Source organism: Argiope bruennichi, chromosome 6 (assembly GCF_947563725.1).
Source record: "Argiope bruennichi chromosome 6, qqArgBrue1.1, whole genome shotgun sequence".
NCBI lineage: Eukaryota > Metazoa > Arthropoda > Arachnida > Araneae > Araneidae > Argiope > Argiope bruennichi.
This window is the reverse complement of record NC_079156.1, coordinates 90038836-90060478: the sequence shown is the minus strand read 5'-3', so window position 1 is coordinate 90060478 and position 21643 is coordinate 90038836. Positions and strand designations below refer to the sequence as shown.

The 21643-nt window shown below is 25.7% G+C and overlaps 1 protein-coding gene across 1 annotated transcript in view; it reads left to right on the top strand.

Annotated features, from left to right (window-relative positions):
• Window positions 1–214: 214 nt before the first annotated feature.
• Window positions 215–21643, top strand: part of LOC129971561 (lon protease homolog 2, peroxisomal-like) — a 26527-nt gene continuing 5098 nt past the window's right edge. The window contains exons 1-11 of the mRNA XM_056085442.1: window positions 215–485; window positions 3381–3474; window positions 7608–7803; window positions 8872–8987; window positions 10689–10841; window positions 13106–13242; window positions 14019–14070; window positions 14173–14219; window positions 14313–14387; window positions 15748–15933; window positions 18706–18853. Of these exons, the coding sequence (XP_055941417.1) occupies window positions 331–485; window positions 3381–3474; window positions 7608–7803; window positions 8872–8987; window positions 10689–10841; window positions 13106–13242; window positions 14019–14070; window positions 14173–14219; window positions 14313–14387; window positions 15748–15933; window positions 18706–18853 (1359 nt within the window). The 5' untranslated portion in view covers window positions 215–330. The remainder of the gene's footprint in view (window positions 486–3380; window positions 3475–7607; window positions 7804–8871; window positions 8988–10688; window positions 10842–13105; window positions 13243–14018; window positions 14071–14172; window positions 14220–14312; window positions 14388–15747; window positions 15934–18705; window positions 18854–21643) is intronic.

The following is a 21643-nucleotide window of genomic DNA, read 5'->3' as shown; positions in this document are numbered from 1 at the left end:
ATTTATTATATAGATTTCGTCTTATCCTTCTAAATTATGAAACGAATGAAAAAGTTTCAATCTAACAGTCAGAAATGTGAACGAACTTGTCAACCAGAATTGTCTAGAAAAAAAATAAGAATACGGATGAATTTAAGCAAAAAATTAGAAGCTTCAAATTCTGCTTCTCATTGGTGCTTGACATGGTTGCAGAATCACGTGAATCAACCTGAAGGAATTACTCTCATTGTGGCTCTGATCTTCGAAGAGAACGTAACAAGTTTCTTTTTAATGGTGTTTCGGTTTCCTCCTGGACCGTGAAGAAACCGAAAATTTTTTACCGATGAAGGAATGATCGAGCTCCTGGCTTCTATAGAGGGCGTAGTATTAGCTTCTAAAATGGCGACTTCCAACATCAAGTTGCCGAGGAGATTACCATTATTAATTATTGATGGCGTATTATTTCCCGGTGCATCTATTCGAATTCCAGTTTCATCTGAAAAAAAGTATGTTTGTTTGTTTGTCAAATAATTTCGTTTGCACATTTCCGAATGTTGTTGTTTTTGTTTTGTTATAACATGCTGCCCATGTTTACATTTTACGTACATATGTACCTTTTTGCGAGAATACGCAATATGTATTTATTACCTAGAAATGATGTATATAAATTAATTTGCATGTTTATGTACATGAAGCATTATAAAGTCTGTCTGAATATTGATAACATCTAATATTTTCTAACTACAGAAATTGCATTGCTCAGAATTGCACATTTTTTTGCATAAATTTTACATTTTATTTATATGTTTTTACTTTAAAATATTTTCTGACTGAAGTCTAAACAAAGAAATATGATTTGTATTTAAATTTAATGGCAAATCAGTTTTGTACATCTTACTCGGAATGGAAGACTAGGAAAGCTCAAATTAGTTTCGGTTTGCGTTTTTGACACTGTTTACTTAACGAAATATTGAGCACAACCTTTAATATGTCATTGCGAGCCTTATTTGATACAAAGGTACGATTTCCATTAAAATATTTGACGCTGCATTAATTAGATTTTATCGGAAAATTTGCTCCATAATATCTACTGCAACTTATAGCGAAAACGCAAAATTATTTCATGCATGATTATTTATAATTCATTCTGACACATTGTTAATGTGCTATTACTTCTAGATAAAGTGAGAAATTCGTGATTAGGCTGCCACTTAGGACTAGTGGGTTGTAAGGGGGCACAAACAGATAAATCAACAAATAGTCAAATAATGTTTGTAAAAATTATAGATTCTATGAATTATATAATATCAAGATAATATTAACACTTTGCTTATCTTAATTGCTAAAATTCCTATGTAATTCATTGCATTAATTTTGTGAATATGAAGTTTATAAATATTAAGTGTCTACATTAATAATATTATGTACAAATGAGGGTGTTGCACAGTTACGAGTCATAATAAATAAATAAAAACATATACTTTTCATTAATTTATGGACCATTAACATGGCAATCAAATTTAAAGAAATATGTGGAAATATGAAACTGCTAAATTGCCCCGTTTAGTTGAAGAGTGGCCTATTAATATGTATAGCATAAGGCTGTAAAATGTCTAAATCTGCCACTGAGTAAATAAACGTAAATATATAAGCCTCTCCTAGGCTGCGGTGGCCTGGTGGTAAGGTCTCGGCTTGTGAGCCGTAGGGTTTCGTGTTCGAGACCTGATTCCACCGAAGAACTGTCATTTAAGGGTGTCTGTTACACGTTAAATCCGTCATGACCAAACGTCCTCCCACTGGTGTGATGTGGAGAAGGGGGTGCCAGCTCAGGTGTCGTTCTCGTCAGCTTCAAAATTACAAGGTCCGTCCCAAAATAGCCCTAGTGTTGCTTCAAACGGGACTTTAATATAACCAAACCGAGCCTCTCCACTTTTCAGTTTTATATTAAAAATTTAGGAATAGGTAAGGAAGATCCTTGATCGTAACTTTTGAAATACGTTGTTAAGCTGCAAATATTTCTCCTTTTTTTTTTTTTTATAAAACAAGGAATACATTGCAGAATTTTAAGATATTAGATATATTTTAAACTGTTTTCTCAGAAGTCATATAGAAAGTTTTGAAGATATTTAAAACTAGTAATTTGAAATCATTCTAAGTACAATTAATATTTTTTTTAAACTATTTTTCAAAGAATAAAAACATAACTGTGATCTAATTCCGTTGCTTAAAAAAACATTCAAATGTTTTTTTTTCTTCTGTTAAATTTAATATAATGCTTTGGAAGAAAAAGCTGTAACTATTTGTGTTTATAATTCTTAATGAAGATAATCACATTAAAACTTAATTTAACTAATACATTAAATTATATAATTATATCTATACATAAACTGGCTTTTATAATCTAGTGGGGAAACAAATAAGAAATAAAATATATCTTACAGTCTTCAAAACTCTTAACATTTTTTTCCGTTTTAATCCTCTTTATTTTTAAATATGTTTCTTCTTTTAAATTGCTTCTGGTTTTTTTTGTGTGTTTGTTTTTTCAAAATATTGAGATGACATCATATTGAAAAGATATTGTAACAATATTGTACAGCATCGATCACCCTTAAGGACTAATAACATATTTTTTTCTAAATTCTTTACTGAAATAAAGAGTACTTTTAAGGAGTTGCAACATTTTATTATATTGTGGATAAATGTGATTTGATGTTATTATTATTAATATACCAACAATTTTTTTAAATAAAACTAAATTTTCAGTTTGAAATTAAAAAATCTTTTTTAGCTTTAATTTTATATACTGCTTCAAATATGAATAATATGGAATATAGTTGAATAGTGAGATAAAGGAAGATAAATGTAAAAATTTGAATACTCGTATATATATATTATGAAAAAAGGTCCGGGTGGATCCTAGCACAGCCCACCTCTTGGCGTCTTTTCGAATTCTCACCAAACGAGTGGCGATAACATCGCCAATGTGGCAATTTAGACTGATTTTTTAATTTATTTTTATTATATTTATTTTTTATTTATTTATTATATTTATATTTTATTTATTTATTATATTTATATTTTATTTATTATATTTATATTTTATTATATTTATTTTATTTATTATTATTTCTGGCCTTCAAGTAGCGTTTTTTTAATTGAAAAATAATAATAATAACAAATATTCAATTAGTAGTCAACTTGGCGAGGTTTCAAATAAGTTGCCAAGAGGTGGGCCCATCTAGGATTTTACCAAATATCCAGATTAATTTTAACTAATTTTAATCTTTTTGTAAAAATTCTATCATATTGCAGTTTTATTATATCTTAATTGTATCTTTGTTTCTTTTTAAACATGTTAGAAATACTTTTTTAAATTAAATTGGCACACTTTTTTCTTTCAGTATGAATATGGTAAGAAATCATTTACTAAGTCGGAGCACCTTAAGCAGTGCCATCATAGGAGTAGTTCCAAGAGAAATACGATCCTCTGATGAAGTATGTAGCAATTTATTTTTGAAAATTATAATTTTGTTTTTAATTGAAACAGTATCTTAATATCTATAATTAGTTTTAATATTTATTGAAAATAATTTTTATGGGCATTAAAAATTGATGTTGAATATTTTTTATCATCTCAAATTCTTCTTGAGAAATATGATACTTTCTAAGTTTTGTATTAAAACATAATCTGTTACTGAAAATTTGTTGCTAATGAATTTATCCTATTTTGAAATCAAATTTAGTATTTCATATGCCAAATGCCCTTTTTTTTATTCTTAAATTTTTATTCTAAATTTTGTTATGACATAAATTATATTTCCTATAATCGATTTATTTCTGATATGGATACGCTAGAATCATTGAATCAAGTAAAATTGTGTCTAAATATCTATTACTTTTACTGTAAAAGCAATCAAAAGGTTATCTTTATTTATATTGAAATTGCCTGGTTTTAATTTTCTTAATGGTGATTTTTATAAGAAAGATGGTCTTTTATAGATGGTTAGCCATTTTTCCTTGACTGAGTTTAATTGTCATTAACCCTTTGTAACCCATTGGTCACAAAATCGCCAATTCTAGAATTTTCTATTAAAAACTCAGCTTTAAAATCCAAAAAGTTGCTAGAAAAGTAGCCATTGTTTTCCTGTTAGAAAAATGCATTGCAGCGTGAGTAATTTTAATTTCTTTTATGGCATTAATATTTTGTTAAACCTATCAGGATTCCCCCCCCCTTCTTAAATGTGGAAATTTTTCTGAGTTCTTAAATCTGAAATTTTATCAAAATCAGTCACCCATTTTCCTTCAATATCCATGAGATTTTAAATCATAATTTTGTTCAAGCTTCAAATTAATTTAAGAATGAGCTAAAATAGCTGATCACAACATACCTCATTTAGGGACACTGCTGTCTAGGACATCTGTTTCTTCATTCACCTCTCTTCTGTGCTGCTGCCACCTGTCTTATCAGGTGAAAGATGTAACTTGTTTTTTTGCAGAGAAAAGGGGATACTTATTGTTTGCTCAAGGGAGATTTGTTTATTTGTGTTTCAATTCTATAGAAAAAGCACCCATGTTTGAAGCAAGAAAATATTTCATATTTGCCTTTCATTGCAGAATGTGACTTACTTTTCACGCTCGTACTCTGCTTTATCTTTTGCGATTTTTTTTTTTATTTTTATATAACTATAATTTTTTCATAATTTTTATTATTGTATTCTATATGTAAAATTTGCACTGAGAAAGATTAAAAAATTGTCAAAGAGATATCTCTGTGCAAGTGAGGCTCTGATACTTTTTAATGAGCTTGAAGATGATTCTTTTGTTCCTTCTGAGAGCTCTTCAGAAGAAGCATTACCTCCAACTGATTTGAGAGAAACTGATGATGTTTTCCTTCTATATCTACCTATTTTATTGAGGAGGAAATTGATATTGATGCTTCCTAGCCCTGTGAACATCATGGAAATGAAATGGACAAAGAATTGAAAGGCGGACTTTGTTGAATATTCAAGACACTGAAAGGAGATACTGGCGCTTAGTGACAATTCTTCATTGTCACTTATGGAATTTATCATGTTTGAAAAAATTTATATTCTATTTAAGAGGGAAAAAACTTTTTTCCCCTCGCACAAAGTGAACTTGATCAGCTCATTGCCATCAACTTGAGAGTGGGGTTAAAGAAATTGTCTAGCTACAGGGACTATATTGGTCTTCCCATGAATGTTAAAAATTTACTTGGATCCTCGATCATTTGTACCTGAATGATAACACTTGGCAACTAAAAAGAAAGGATGCATTGTATGACAAACTTTACAAACTGCACCCTTTGTTATCATAATTGTCGGAAATTGTCTGTGGAACAGTGAATATATTACAAAAAGATATGCTCAAAGAGATATAATTGAGCTGTCAGAATTGATAACATAGTGTGCCTAAAATAGAAAGATTGAAGATGCATCCACTTTTTTTCCACATTAGAAAATTAAATAAATGAGTGTAAAATTCTAAAGAAAGAAAAATAATGTGTAAAGAAAAAAAGTTTCTTGCCTGCAGACTGTTATGGTTTACAATAAAAATATGGGTTTTCTGGACCACTGTGATCATCTAAAAAGCTTATATAAAATTGTCCATAAAAGTCAAAAGTAGTGAAGTAGACTTCCTCTCCCCCCCTCCCATTTTGTAGATGTGATTTTACTTACACAATTGTCAAATTCTTATAAAACCCCTGAAGTGACAATGCTAAAGTAATTTCGGATACAAGTAATTTTATATTTGATGTTGTGAATGGGAGAGGAAAAGGCCATTTTGAAATACTGCAACACCGTATGTCCAATTAAAAAAAAAAAAAAAAAAAAAAGACTAGATGTTACTGAAAAAACTAGATTTTAAAATGTTCAGCATCTGCTTATCAAATGTCCCCCTCAAAAATGCACACTGTGCAGTTCCAAAAAAAAAAAAAAAAAAAAAGGTTACTAAACATAAACAATGGGCAAAATATGTTTTGTTTTGTAATGTATTAGACATAAAGGCACTCCTACATACTTTGAGAAATTTCATGCAAAGTAATAAGTTATTTTTAATTTGATATTTTTAACTTTAAATTTGACTGTAAATATTTATTTTTTAGCATTTTAGATAGATTTTATTCTTAAATGATATTTGTATTAAATTGCAGTGTTTCTTCTTTTAGAATTTTTGTAGTAAATATATTTTGCATTTTTAATATTTTAAATGTTTCAAAATACCTAGAACATTAATAAAAACGTTTATAAACATAAAATAACCATAATTCCTGCTATTGTCATAAGGAATTTATGCAATTATTTTGAAAGATTTTCTTGCAGAGACTCTTCTAGGCGGCCGGTGTCCTTAAATGAAAACACCACCCCCTGCTAAAGGAAGGAAGTTAAAAAAAATTTTCACTACAAAATCTTTGTCCATACATTCTATTAATCACATTTTTTAAAATCAGATTTCAAAAATTTTAATGACTTGTTCCAGAAAAGGTTAAAGTAGAGTAGAGTATCATTTACCCAACATAAATAGGATTGCATTGTTTGTCCCTGATAAGTGACTAAAGAGAAGGAAAAAAACACTGTTATCTAAAATACTTTGTCCTGTGTATTAAACATATGTTTTGTGATGTAAAGTATTTTGATATGATAAAGAAAGTTACCAACTTTCTTTATCAGTAAGAGGGGGAAGGGGTTCCTGTTCTTAAGTGTATCTGTTTTTTTGTTTTTTAAGTAGTGTTAATATGAATGTGTGAAGTGGAAACGTTTGAGTTTTTAAAAAAGGCTAGTGAAAAATGAATTTCATTCATGTTAACTGATTTTTTTTTCCTATCTTCTATACTATACCATTACATGAAAAACAATGTGGATTTTTTTAATGTTTCCTCCTGCTTCTTTGATTTCAAGGCTGTTTCATTAGTATCATACAATCGCATAAAAAACAACGGTTTTTTTTTCTTTCTTCCTGCTTCTTTAATTTCAAGGCTATTTCATTAGCCTTAAGAATGATTTTAACATTAACATTATAAACTCATAGTTGCTCTAATTCATCAGTATCATTGTTTATCTGCTGAAATAGTTCATCTTCCATAAATTTATGTAGTTAATCAACATTTCCCTACCTATCCATGAATAATATTTAAAGATAAATAATAATGTTCACTACTTTATGCCTAGTTGTAATAAAAATCGCTTGCTGTACTCTTTTATATCCAATTTTAATTTCAGAAAAATGATAAAATTTCAACTAATGGAGCTGTATAATTTTAAATTGAGAATTGGTGCTGTTTAATTCATTAACTCAAATGTAATGTTTTTATAAGAGAGACTTTTTGAAACATTGTCATTTATAACAGCCTTATGAGAAACATTGAATTTATTTTTTTAAACTTGACCGTTGAAACATTGCCATTTATATTTTAAGCCTTATGAGAAACATTTGTTTTGATGCTGAAATATTGAAATTATAAGGAAATAAAATATATAATTTCTCGAATAAAAAAAAATTTCTTTAATTTTTTTAACAAATTCAAAATTAATTTTAAATTTATTAAAATAATTTTGCATTAAAAAATTTTTTATTACTTTTTATTTAAATATTAATAAATTTTCTAATAGGATGATGGAAATGTTTTACATTCAATTGGAACAGCTGGTATTGTTATTCAAGTTACTGGAACTAATTGGCCAAGACCTGCTTATACATTGCTTGTTACCGGTTTATGTCGTTTTAAGTTAGAAAGAATCACAGAAAAATCGCCATATCTTATAGCCAGTGTTCGTCAGTTGGATAGATTGCCCGGTGAAGAATCTGGTTCGTATATGATATTTGTATGGAATGTATTTACAGCTTTATTGAATTTATTTTTTTAAAGTATTGTAATTTATTTACTAACTTTGTAGTGTGACTTTAAATTAGCTGAGATTCCATTTAAATGATAGAAATGATTAATTTGCTACATAATTTTTACAGCTCTAAAATTTTGTTTATCTAATTTAAATTTTAAACATTTCTGTTAATGAGAATCGTGAGCTGTTTTTCCTTCTTGTAGAAATATTAAATGATCTTATTTTGAAATGTGAGATTTTTAAAATATTGCTTTTGATTAAATAAAATTAACTTTAAAAAATTGATTAATTATTTTATATATACACTAAAAAATGTTATTAACTCGCATTCTAATCATATCTGAAATTGTGTGCTTAATAAAACTGGTGATATTCTTTCATATTTTTGCTATCAGATGAGATTTTATTTTAGTGTAACTAAGGTGGGAAAAAAAAGCATTTTCATTTGAAATTTATTGTATTCTGATTTTTTTTATATTCATGTGATAGTAAATTCTGATATTAGAAGAAAAGCACTATCTTGTATTGAGATAATGCACTGAAGAAACTGATCAGTTGGCCTAGTTTTTCTTTTAAATTTTCATTGTAATTTATATAATTTGTGTCAATCATTGTAATTTTCTTTAAAACTTAATTTAAATAATTCTATTATATATATTTTTTTTAAAAAAACCATTATCAAACTTCAGATAATTAGGAAGTTTTTAAATTGAAGACTGTAATTGTAACTGAATTAAATCTTCTATGTATGAACAGATTAAAGGACCAGAGAACATTTGTTTTTGTCATTAATATATTTTTTTTAATAAGGGTTAATTTCTTTTGGAAATAAGAAAAAGGAATAATTTATATTTTAAGGTTACATTTATACTAAATATATATATAATATTCTATATATATATATATATATATATATATATATATATAGAGAGAGAGAGAGAGAGAGAGATAGATAGATAGATACTAAAAAAAAAGAATTGTTTATATTTTAAGGGTAAATGTTCTGATATATTTTATATATTTTTCTATGCAGCTGAGCTCGATGAACCAAATACTGAATTGTCAGATCTTATGGAACAGTTTCGAGAGCAGGCAACAAAACTCATTGATATGCTTGATTTATCATTACCTGCTGTTGTAAGATTAAAAGTAAGGATTTTTAAACTAAATTATTCTTGAATACTGGTCAAGTCTGTGAAGTGTGTTGTTAAATAAAAAAAATATAAAACAGAAGTTATATTTAAACTTTTTGAGTAAGAACTTTTAAATATTATCTATTAATTAAAAAAAAATACCTAAATTTTTTATTCATTTTAATCATTTGAAAAAACTTTAAAATCTGAATAATTCTATTATGTTCTTCAAAGAGAAATAAAGCTGATTTTATGTTTATGTATAAACATAGATACATAAGATAAATAAATTTATCTTGCAAGAAGAGACATGGAATAAAGTATTCAAAAGGGATGAACTTTAAAATGCTAACTTTGAATAAAGTATTTTTATGCACATTTTTTGATAAAAAGTTGGACATGTTTGTTTGCTTTTGAAGTTTTTTTGTTTTTCCTTTATACTGATTGTATTCATAGAATGGTGAAGGGATAGTGATGTTGTATTTTTATTTAATCAGGAATAATTTTGATCTTTACAAATTAGAATAACTGTCAAATACTTCTTTTATATGTAATATTTAACAAAAATACTGAAATATAAAAGTTACTCTTTTTTAGGCCAGCTATTACAGGAATTGCTCAATTTTATCAGTTTTTTTATAGCTCATAATAATTGACATTTTCAATTTTGATTATATCTTGTTATTTTTTAAATTATATCTTTTTATTTAAATTATAGCTTTTCTGTAGTTAAAAAAAAGAAAGAAAGAAAAGTGATATCTTTTTGAGTCAACTACCAGGATTTCTAAAATCTGAATAATAACTGTTATATGAAGCTTTTTAAAAACAAGCTATTTCTCATATATTTTTTTAGATTTTTCATAAATAGAAAAAATAATCCATTATTGTTATAAAATATAGTTAAATTTATGAAATTTTATTTGAATATTTTTAATTAAAGTGATAGATTATAACTTCTAAAAAAGGTATCAATCTAATTGTCTGAGTATTTAAAATTTCTTATAAATCGTATCTTAAATCATGAAAATAAATTATTATTTACTAGTAAAACTTCAATTTGAAAAAAAAAATTGGATTACTTAATGTATGGAATTATTGATGTAAATTTATTTAGAAAAGTTGAGATTTTATAAAGATATGGTGGAAAAAATTCATTTAAATTTTCTTTTGAAGGATTTTTTTTTAATTAACCACAACTGTTGATTGTAATTTAATCCAAATACTTTTGTGTGGTTTTTAAATACAGCTAAATAAAGCTTTAAATTAGTTTTATATAGCTTTTAATTTTCTTGCAAACAAAGATAAAATATTGTAGTTGTTAAAAAATGAATTTGAGATTTTGATGAATTTTCATTCTCGACTTCTCTTAGTCTGAATTATGTTAATTTTTATGCAAGTGAAGTAGTGCACACTAATTCAAAAATATAAAAAGCTAAATGGATTATATTTGGAACATTTTATTCTTGGTATTGAATTGCAATTATAAAACTGTATCAAATTTTAGAATAAATTAGTCAGTGAGTAGACTATCCATATATCTAAATCTGTTGAACACAATTCAAAAATGTACTATCTAGATAAATGAATCCACTTGTATACTCATAGCATCTCAATTTTAGAACTTTACCAAATTTTGAACCTAATTTAAAATTTTTTTATATCTGCATAAATAATATTATCTTTAGTTATATCTTCAAAGTATTTTCTTTTTGTTTAGCGTTTATTAAATTCTTTACCCACGGAGAGCTTGCCTGATGTGTGTGCTGCTATTGTTAGAGCCTCTCATACAGAAAGACTACAAATACTAGATGCTGTTGACTTAGCCGAGAGATTTAAAAAAACTCTTCCACTGTTAGTGAGACAGATTGAGGTGAAAAGCATATTTAAGAAATAATATATTGAGTTAAAATTTAAGAATGTTGTTTTGTTCTTTCTAATAAATGTTGCTTTTTATTTCAGAGTCAGTAAGATATCAGGGTTTTTTTTAAAATTATTTTTTTAATATGGATGCATTGTAATTACATTATACTAGCTACCTTTGGCAACCACTTGTCTTGGCGAGATTATTGGTTGTTTAAAATTTCAATCGAAGATGTTGTACAACCATGTCCCATCAATGGCTTTCTCAGAAAAATATTTTTAAATTTCAAATTTTGATTGACACATAATTATTTTAAAAACCTTTTACCTTTCTACAATGATCTATGCATTTCTCTATTATATATATTAATCTAATTATACCAGGAAAGAGCAATAATATTTTTAAATGGACACACTTTAAAAACATTTTGCCATTGCTTGACTCTAAAGTTAAACCTTAATTGTAAATACAATATTTATGTGTTAAAAGTATGCTATGAACTGAAACCTACTAAACATAGAAAAATAAGCTGGCTTTTCATATTTTAATCATCAATAATAAAAAAATGGCTATTTGAAGTCTATTTGGAAATAATTGTAGCAACAATGAAGATGTTTTGAATTTTATTTCAACTATAAAATAGATTATAAAATATGCTTTAAAATATTTTTTTAAATGAAAAAAAATATTTTCGGCATTAAAAATATTAATATTTTTGAAGAAATAATGCTTTGTAATATTAGATGGTCAGAAAAACCATTTTCTACTGTAAAAATTTAAGAAATTATTGTAAAAGAAACACCAAAATTTCATTAATTTGTATCTTAATTAAAATTTTAAAAATTCGGCTGAACATTCTTTATTTCCAATTTATATGTGTAGCAAGTTTGCTTGCTCTAAATCAAATGGCTATCTTGTAGAACAATTACACCCATATGTGCACATACACTCACTTACATCATCATTATTATTAATAGCAGTAAAATTTATAATCAACATTTTATTATTGTACTAGCCGCCTTTGGTGATCTGCTGTTCTGCCAAGGATATTGATTTTATTTCATTCCATTTAAATCACTTAGATATAATTTCTTATTAGTGATATCAGACATTAAAGAAGTGCTACTTAAATGTCTTGTATATGCTATAGGCATTATATACATGAAACTTTCTAATGGAGACCAGTCCCCTAACATCATAGTGCTCTTAAATATGTGAATGTGTGGTTCATCTATCTTATAAATTTTTTATACATCTCTTAAACTTCGCAAATATCAAACAAAATCCTTTTTCTTTAACTTTCATTTGTGGAAGAAAATCATGTGATCGGATAATTGATGAAACAATGAAAATGGTTTCAACTTCAGGATTACAATATAATTGTTTGTTGGAAAATTAGGCAATAAAATATTTTTTAAGTAGTCTAAATTCAACAAAATTCACACAATTATTAAATTGATAACATTAAAAAGATAATTTTTTTTAATTTTTGGTGTGTTATAAAATAAATTTTTAGATAATAATATTTTCGGAAATTATTGCATAATATATATAATATAATATAAGATGTGCCATATTTGATAGCTGTGGGTTAAATAGTCTGGTCTTTTGAGAATCAACACTCGCACATTCATCTTTATTGTTAGATGGGACGGGTAAATTATTTTTTATATATGTAGTTGAAACTGTAATGGGTGTGTATATTTATTTAAATGAAAGAAATAAAATCATATTGAATCTTAAATGTATTTGAATGAAAATAAACTATAAATGAATTAGTTGCTTTAAAGAAAAGAAAAATGGATTGTTCTATCTGTTAAATCTATAAATGAAAGAAAATTTATTTTTATTTTATAAACTGAAGTTATCTTCAGTTTGGGAGAAACAAAGTACTTGAATCAGTTATACAATAGTTTTTTGCTATTAAATACTTTTAAATTAATTTATTTTTACATTTATCTATGTATTTTTTTTGTTGTTGTTGTTATTTTCTTCATATTTCATTGTTATTATTTTACATTGTCCAGTTTTAAGCTGTATTGAGAAATATCATAAATTTGTATATTATCATAAGTAAAACAAGAACTTTCAAGATATTTGTTGGGAATGATGCATGTATATTGCATATGAAATTATAAAAATGAAGCACTGTCCATTTAATTTAATAGTAATTTGAGTAAAATTTATTCATGTAATTGGATCAAAAACTATTTCTAATGCATTGTTCATTTTTAAGTTTCTTTATTGTTTTATTAATTAACCTTCTTTCATAGGGCTTACAGCTATTACAAAAGGCTCGAAAAGAAGACATTGGACCTTTAGACTTTACTAAAATACCTTTTCCCAGAGGTAAATTCTTTAATGATATGGATAAGGAAGATGAAATTGCAGCACTCGAAAAGAAAGTAAGGTAAGTCACTGTTGAAATAGCCAGATGTTTCATTTATGTTTTTGAAATAACTTTTATTTTTGTTCATAGGAAAGTAAATGCTCTCTTTCATTACTTTTTAGTGATGCTTTCTAAAATCTGCATTATATAATTTTTCACACTGTTTATTGTATAATATGTTTAAATTTCTTTGATTTTCTTCCCCTCTTTTAAAAATCTGTAAATTATGAATAAAAATGTTTTGTCTTGTATATGTTTCATGACTTAAATTTATATGTGCATTAAAATGAACATAACTCATTTTGTTAATTCATTTTTATAAACTTTACTACCATATTATTTGTTATATTTTTATGATTATTTATTCTCAGTAAATTTAATTGAAATAAAAATGTTTAAACATGTTTGAAAATGCCTACACAATATTAATATAGAAATTCATAAAGGTAAAAAGCAAAAAAAAAAAGAAAAAAGAAAAAAAAAGAAAGAAAGAAAGAAATCAGTAATACTACTATATTCTGTTCCTGTGATTTAGTTGATAACACCTATATGATGATCATATCTCTTGGATGGGAGAAAAAAAATAACTATTTAAATATTTTTAGAAAATATTTATAGAATTTGGTTAATATTTGATTTTATTAAGATATTGTTTGTAAAAAGATTTTGTTGAAAACATTTTTTGCACTCTTTTAATTTAAATTCTTTTATTACTTTGCAAGACATGAATAATTATATTGACTATTTTATTCATGTGGTTTTTGCTATGCATGTTGATTTGAATTGATCTACTACAGGGAAACTGACATGCCTGAACATGCTAAAAAAATTTCCCTCAGAGAAATACAGGTAATGATGATAATATATAATATTGTACTATCTTTGACACATAATAAAATACATTATTTCAATTTTATTTATTTATTTTATTTATTATTTTTTCCCCCACAGAGACTTAAGAAAATGCCACCTCACATGCCAGATCATGCAGTTACTCGGTATATTTTCACTTTTTTCTTCTTTTATTTCTTTCAAAATTTGTTACATGATGTAGGAATTATCCATTCATATGGTCTATTACTCTTTAACAGGAATTATATTGAACTCATGACTGAGCTTCCATGGTCTAAACAGTCTCCTGAAGTTATTGATATAAATAAATCCAGGTATATTCTTTGTGTTTAGAAATTTTTTTAAAAAACTCTTTTTAAAAGTTTATTTTATAATTGCTAATGTGAATAATTTGCTTCATTATTCCAAATGGCAAGCTCAGTGGGACCTTGAAACTAACAATAAACCTCATGTACAACTATGGTCTTCATTACCGAATCAAAAAGCAGAGAAAGTGTTAACCTGTTTTCGCATTGGGCGTACTAGATTCAGACATCTCCACTTGTTGCTAGGTGAACAACCATCTTTATGTTCTCAATGTGACAGTGAAATGTTTGTCCAACATCCGCAAATTTCAATGCTCAGCGTTTGCTATTTTTTTGAAACGCGAATACTTTGCTACCTTTATTACTTGACAAGACACCACATGCTCAAATTTTTGCATTTTTAATCAATCAAATTTTATGCACACATATAAACTTTTGTTAAGTACTTTTATACACTATTTGTTTTCAATTACTGTACATTGATAAGATTTTAATCCTGGTTTGGCACAGCATTGTCAAAACCATGGCTCTTGCGCCAGAAAAATCCAATCAAATCTGTGAATAATTTGCTTAATAAAATATTTGTTATTTAAACCAAATAGTTTAATAAGCAGTAAAAAAGTTAGAAATCTGTAATTGATTGTGTGTATGGAAGAAATTTAATAAAAATAATGATTAAGTTAGATCATAAATATTGCATAAACATCAAGCATTTGAGTGCCAAGGAGTGTAATAGTTCTATTTAACTCTTCTCTGACAGTTAAATTTTTGGTTAGGAAAGATGTTATGATTATTTGAATACTCTTTCTCTTGTTGTTATTTTTTAAATTTATATAATATTTTTTCTAAAATGTCGTTATACATTATTTATATATAATCAGCTGCATATCATATATTTAATTTAAATTGTTTGGATATTTATTCTTCTGAAAATAAAGAAAAATATCCACCTCAAATAACAGTAAACACATTTGTAATATAAAAAAAATATTAAAATTTATGTGTAATCTGCATTCTAGTGTTTATAATAGATTTAAAAAAAATTTTTTTTAATATCAACAAATTTATTTTGCAACATTTGTTACTGGTTGCATGATGTATTAAACTAAATGTTAGTTTTCGTTTTATAGCAAATTTTTTTGGAATTTCTAGTGAAGGACTAATTGTTTTATTATAATGATGAGTCATATTGTCTCATAGAATTATTTCAATGCTAATACATGTTTCTTGTAAAAAAAAAAAAAAAAAAAAAGATGAATACACTTGAATAATTTTTTTTAAATTTAGAATTGATTTTTTTTCCCTCACTTCATTTTTCTTCCTTTTTGCATTTGTATGTAATTATTAATATATTGTTCTGTCACTTTAGGAAAGATTTAGATGCTGATCATTATGGTATGGATAAACTGAAGAAAAGGGTTTTAGAGTATTTAGCTGTGCGGCAACTTAAAAATGCACTGAAAGGGCCAATACTTTGTTTTGTTGGACCACCTGGGGTTGGTAAAACTAGCGTTGGCCGATCTATTGCCAAGTCATTGGGGAGAGAATTTCACAGGTATGGACATTAACATACATTACTAGTATACTTGATAAATCAATTTTAAATATATCTTAAAATGTTATTTTTATCTCTCCTTATTATTCAGATTCATTAATATTAAAAACTTTTCTGAATTTAAAAATAGTCCAGTCGTCAGATAAAATGACAGGTGTTTAGTAATGAAGAGCAAGCAAAATTTTGAAAATAACAAGCCAGTAATTATTGTCTCTTGGCACTACTACTTTGTTTTATTTCATGAAGCTTGATTCCAATAGGAATTATTTTTGGGTTTTGAGAACCTGATGTCGGAAATGTATTAATTAACTTCAAAATGTTTTGAATGTTGATTTAACACAGAAATGAGCATGACTATATATTTGAAAATTCAGTTGAATAGTTTTTAATAAACTTAATTGGCTATGTTTGAATTAGAAGGATAGTTCCATTTTAGATATATTTTAAAAGTATTATTATTTTTAAAAGTTTGTTATAGTGAAATTTTGTTGCTAAGTGCTGTAAAAGATTCATTACTCAGCATTATACTTCAACAATGTTTGCTTGTTTTCCAAAGATTGAAGATTTGTAAGTTGTAATGTAGAATAATAAAGTAATGTAAAAAGCATTGTATTCAAGCAAAAATGTTTTTGAGTTGGATAGCTTCACTTTTTCTGATTAAGATGAATTTTTAAATTAAGTTTATAACTGAAGAAACTTCCAAAAAAAATCCATTTAATATTCTTCATTTGAATCTGTGTAAAACAGAGTTACTGAAATAATTTTATTGCCTTTTTTTTAGTACATCCAAGATAGCATAATTAGACTGTCATTCCACATTATAAAATAGTCCTGCAATGATCCTAAGGTATTTGTCAATAATAAGTTTTAAAAAAATCTGTTTTCAAATCAAACACTTAATTTCAATGAAATTTTCACTCTCTGTCTTCTGTTTGAATTCTATGAATAGAAATTTAACCTCAATGTATTTAAAAAAAAAAAAAATCTAATCTCCATTCCACTTTATTTCGTAGATTTCCTATTTCTATTTTGCATAAATGGTTCAGATATTCTTCTTGGTTTCAAGTCCTTATAATTTGATATACAATTGTGTGTAGTTTTATTAGAGTTGTAACTAATCAAAATTAACTGCAGTGAAATAAAACAATGTTCTTCCTGCACTTTATTTCAATTGCCATAAGAGATTTTTAAACTTAGCTTGTGAACAAGTGATACAAATTTCTAATTTTTCAAAGTAAAATATTTTTATTGAAATGATTTAATTTGATTTTGTTTATTTATCCTTTATTGACACTAATCAATTCATATATTTATATGACTGACATTTTTAATTTCATATTTGTTTTTGTTTTTTATCCTACTAAAGTTCGGTTAATTAGTGTCAGAAAAATAATTACCTAAAATGTAATAATTGATTTATTGCTTTTGTTTGTATGGCTATCTACAACTTTTAGCAGACAAGATAAGTTAGATATAGTAAAATTTTCAATCCTTGTGAATTGCTGTTTTCTTCTGAACGTTTCATAATTTGTACATTGCATTGAAGTATAATGTCCAGTTAATTTTTTTTATTAAATGGATTGAAATTTCTTAATGCGTTAATTTATTAAATTTCTTAGTTAGTATCAGTTTAGTTAGAAATTTCTTAATGTGTGTGTGCTTTAATTTATCATGTAGTAGCAATTTTAATTTGCATTTTAAATATTTTAGTGTAAAAATTAGTTTATTGAATAAAAAAAATTAGTTAATATTTATGTTTAAAATTCTTAATTTAAAATTCAATGTAGATATTTGAATTTTGTATTATATTTTTCTTTTAATATTTACCACTTTTATGTTTTTTGATTTAATGTGCTCTTCAGACTAATTTTATATATTCAATCATTGAAACATTTCATTCTTTCTTTTTCTTAAAGTGACAATATGAAATTCTTAAATAATAATTTGAAATAATTTTATACAAAATTTTTAGTTATATGCAGTTTTGGGTATGTATTTAAATCAACGGCTTTATTTTGAAAGAATAAAATAAAAATATTTGATGTATTCAAGGGTTATATACACACACACAGTTATAAGAGGGTAGTAATGAGTTTAACTTGCAGCAACTCTAATGTAAAGATGTTATTCACTATTCATAGAAACGTAAAGATGTTATTCACTGATGAAATAGCTAGGCTTAATTTATTCTTCTAAGAGACTGAATTGAACATATAGACTATCTATAATCATTATTTTATTGAACACTCAATAATTGGAGTATTCAAATGCTGAAATGTATCAACTCTTAACTCTGCATTATGTATATATGTAATTATCAGGTAATAATATTATAAATGTGCATGCTAAATATACAATAAATAGATATTTATAAATATCCAGCCATTCATCCATCAAAAAATATATGGGCTGCCACATCAAATTCACGACATCATTTCTGCACTATAAAATATATTTCCTGGAATACAGATTTCTAAGATTAAAAGTCTTATTGTAGCTGGGGCTTTTTTCTCGGCTTTCGAATTTTGATGATAATTTCTCATAATTTAATTTATTTAGAAAGAGTCAATCAAATTGTTAAATGATATTGGTTTTGATGCTGTTCAGATTTTCTTTTTAAACACAGATAATAGTAGGCATTTTTTTTATGGCTGGAAATATTATGCTTTATTCATAAAGGTTTTCAAACTTCTTGACAAACTTCAATGTAATAATAAGTTTGAACCTTCAAATTTTGAATATTTAAAAAAATCCCACTAATTTTTCCTGAAGGATATCTTTGGGCGGAGTGTGTGACCAGTCTGATATAAGAGGACACCGAAGAACATACATTGGTTCTATGCCTGGGAGAATCATCCAAGGATTGAAAACAGTTGGTGTAAATAATCCAGTATTTCTCTTAGATGAAATAGATAAAATGGTAAATAAAAATTGTTTAGTATTTGTTTTATATGTTATTATTTTATTAGTTTTAGATTTTTTCTTCATATTTAATTTTGTTTGAAAATTGTTATTTTAAAGCTATTTTGTTATATTTACAGATGTGGCAGTATTTCAGAATCTAATTTATTAGTTTTGAGAGTGATTAGCTTTCTTTTATTTAATAATTCTAAAATGTTTTACTTTTTTTATATAAATGATTAATTTTATTATTCATTTGATCATACTTAACTTATCCATGTTAATGTTTATCCAGTTTATTATTCAATGATATTCTATTTTCTATTTATTTTTGTTGTATGCCTTTATTTAAAATCTGTTATTTTTATGTTTATTTTATACTTTGCCTGTCATCATCTGTATTCAGTAGAGAGTGATATAATTTCTATTTTCAAGCATGCCTTAGTTGTTTCATATCATTCACCATGAGAAATATTCAATTTCCTTTATTTTATTACCATCTATAATCCTTAAGTTCTTTAACATTAATAAATTATTTATTTCTAAAATTTATCACATTTTTCTGAAACTTTATTAAAAATAATTAATAAAATGCAGTTGTATTTTAGAATTAAGTTGTTGAATGGCTGATTTCTAACATTTTTCTATATTAAATAAAAATTATATTGAACTTCTAATAGCATATTTAATGTATGGTGATAACGCTGCTGATGAATTGTTTTTATATTTTGCAAACTCTTATTTGGGTTTATTTCTTGGAATTTTGAAATGTTTTGTCTCTGCTGCTTAATTGGACAGGATTAGTCATGCTTACATTTATGCCAAACTTTGTTGCTAGTTTTAAGAAGTGAATTGCTGTAAAACATTTTCAGATAGAAGCGTTACACTTAATTCATGTTCTACAATGTATTTTCATAAGAGCAAGGGAAATTGTTAATATTGCTAGAAGTTTTTAAATGCTAAGATGTGATGGATTCAGTTTTCGATATTATTATTTCTGCACCTCTATTTTCTAAGTTTGCTATCTTATGCACATTTCATGACGTTTTGATTGTAAAGTAAATTTATACAAATAATAATATAAGGAAATGCCTAACATAATATACCCATGATTAAATATGTTAATCACCATTTAAAGCATAATTTTGTATTCTCTTTTTAAGAACGCATTTAATATAATAATTTCTATAACATATTTAGATTAAATTGTGAAATACTTTATTTAATATAATTCATTTCTTATTAAAAAGTGTCAATGTTTTATGAATTCTATTCAGTATATTTCTGTTCAGTATATTCTGTAAAAAAAAAAAAAAAAAAAAAAAAATCATTCACTTTTTGACTCATATGTGAGGATTTTCTTTGTCACAAGAAAATTTTTGATAGTTATCTATATTTTGATAATATCTAAACAAACAAAAAAATGTGAAAATTAAGGATGATTTTTTGTTTGGCTTTTTCTGGCGTAAGAGCCATAGTTTTGACTATGCTGCGCCAAACCAGGGTTTAAATCATATCTATGTATAAGGATGAATAACAGAAGTAATATTTGCAATATTGTAAATATGCTATATGCTATGTCATCAAATCTATTTTGTGTTATATATATATTTTTCAAAAGATAGATGTATATAAACTTAGCAGAATTTGATAACATAATTATGTTCACTACAAAATATTTTACTAAAATATACATATTCTGTTTTTCAAAATAGACATTACAGTGGAATTTATAAAGTTGAGAAGTAAATGCTTGAATTGTACTTGAAGGATCTTTGTAACATGGTTGTTTTATTATTACCTGTTATTAGATATTTGTATCAGCAAAAAAAAAAAAAAAAAAAATTCAATGAAATGCCCCCCCCCCTTCTTTCTTGCCTGCATTTCATACTATTTTTTTTAATCAATCTTTAAAATTTATATAAACTTTAAATTTTCTTTTTAGTCATATATTAAACAGTACTAAATTGTCCAAAATAAATTTTAAATAGTTTGAACAAGCATTCCAATGGGGAGAAAAATGATTAAGACATTTAAACTTCAAGTTTGAAACATTATTCTTGATAATGTTTTCACCTTAATTCATCTTTTTATTTTTAAAATTTGTGCTTTTAATTTGAGCATTGATTAATTATGTGTACACACAAAAAAATGTATTTGATGTTACCAAAATGTGCATAAACAGAAATCCAATAACTAAAATAAATTAGAAAATATTTGCAAATATTTTTGATAATTGACAAAATTATAGGGAAAAAACTATGCAAAATAAATCCAAAAGGCTTTAAAATTATTTTTTTTTTAATAATATAAGGATGGCTTTTGTGCATTAAAATACTCTGAAGTTTATTAATCTAAAACATACAATTTGTATCACTCTTTAAATAAAAATCTCTATTAGAGATAACTTATTATCCAAGGAATAATTATGTGCCAAAATAAGTACCTCTAGCTCTGAAAATCTTTCCTATAGAGTATTTTGAATGATTTTTTTTTTATCCCATCTGGCATATCTCTTGATAATTTTACAGTGATTAACTATGACATGCCTGTAAGTATAATTTTAATAATTTCAGTTTATTAATGAAATTCAAGCTAAATTTACTTTGAAAATCAATATTTGTTTGTAAATGTGACTTAATTATATAAACTGGATATTGACAAGTTATGGTTCCTCCTCTTGTATTGGGAATATTGATTTTCCTGAATTCCGGAGGATTAATAATTAATCTTTGTATTGTTGTTTCCGCTTGTTATATTGTACTGCCTTAATATTTATTAGGATATTATATTTGTTTGTAATAACTCA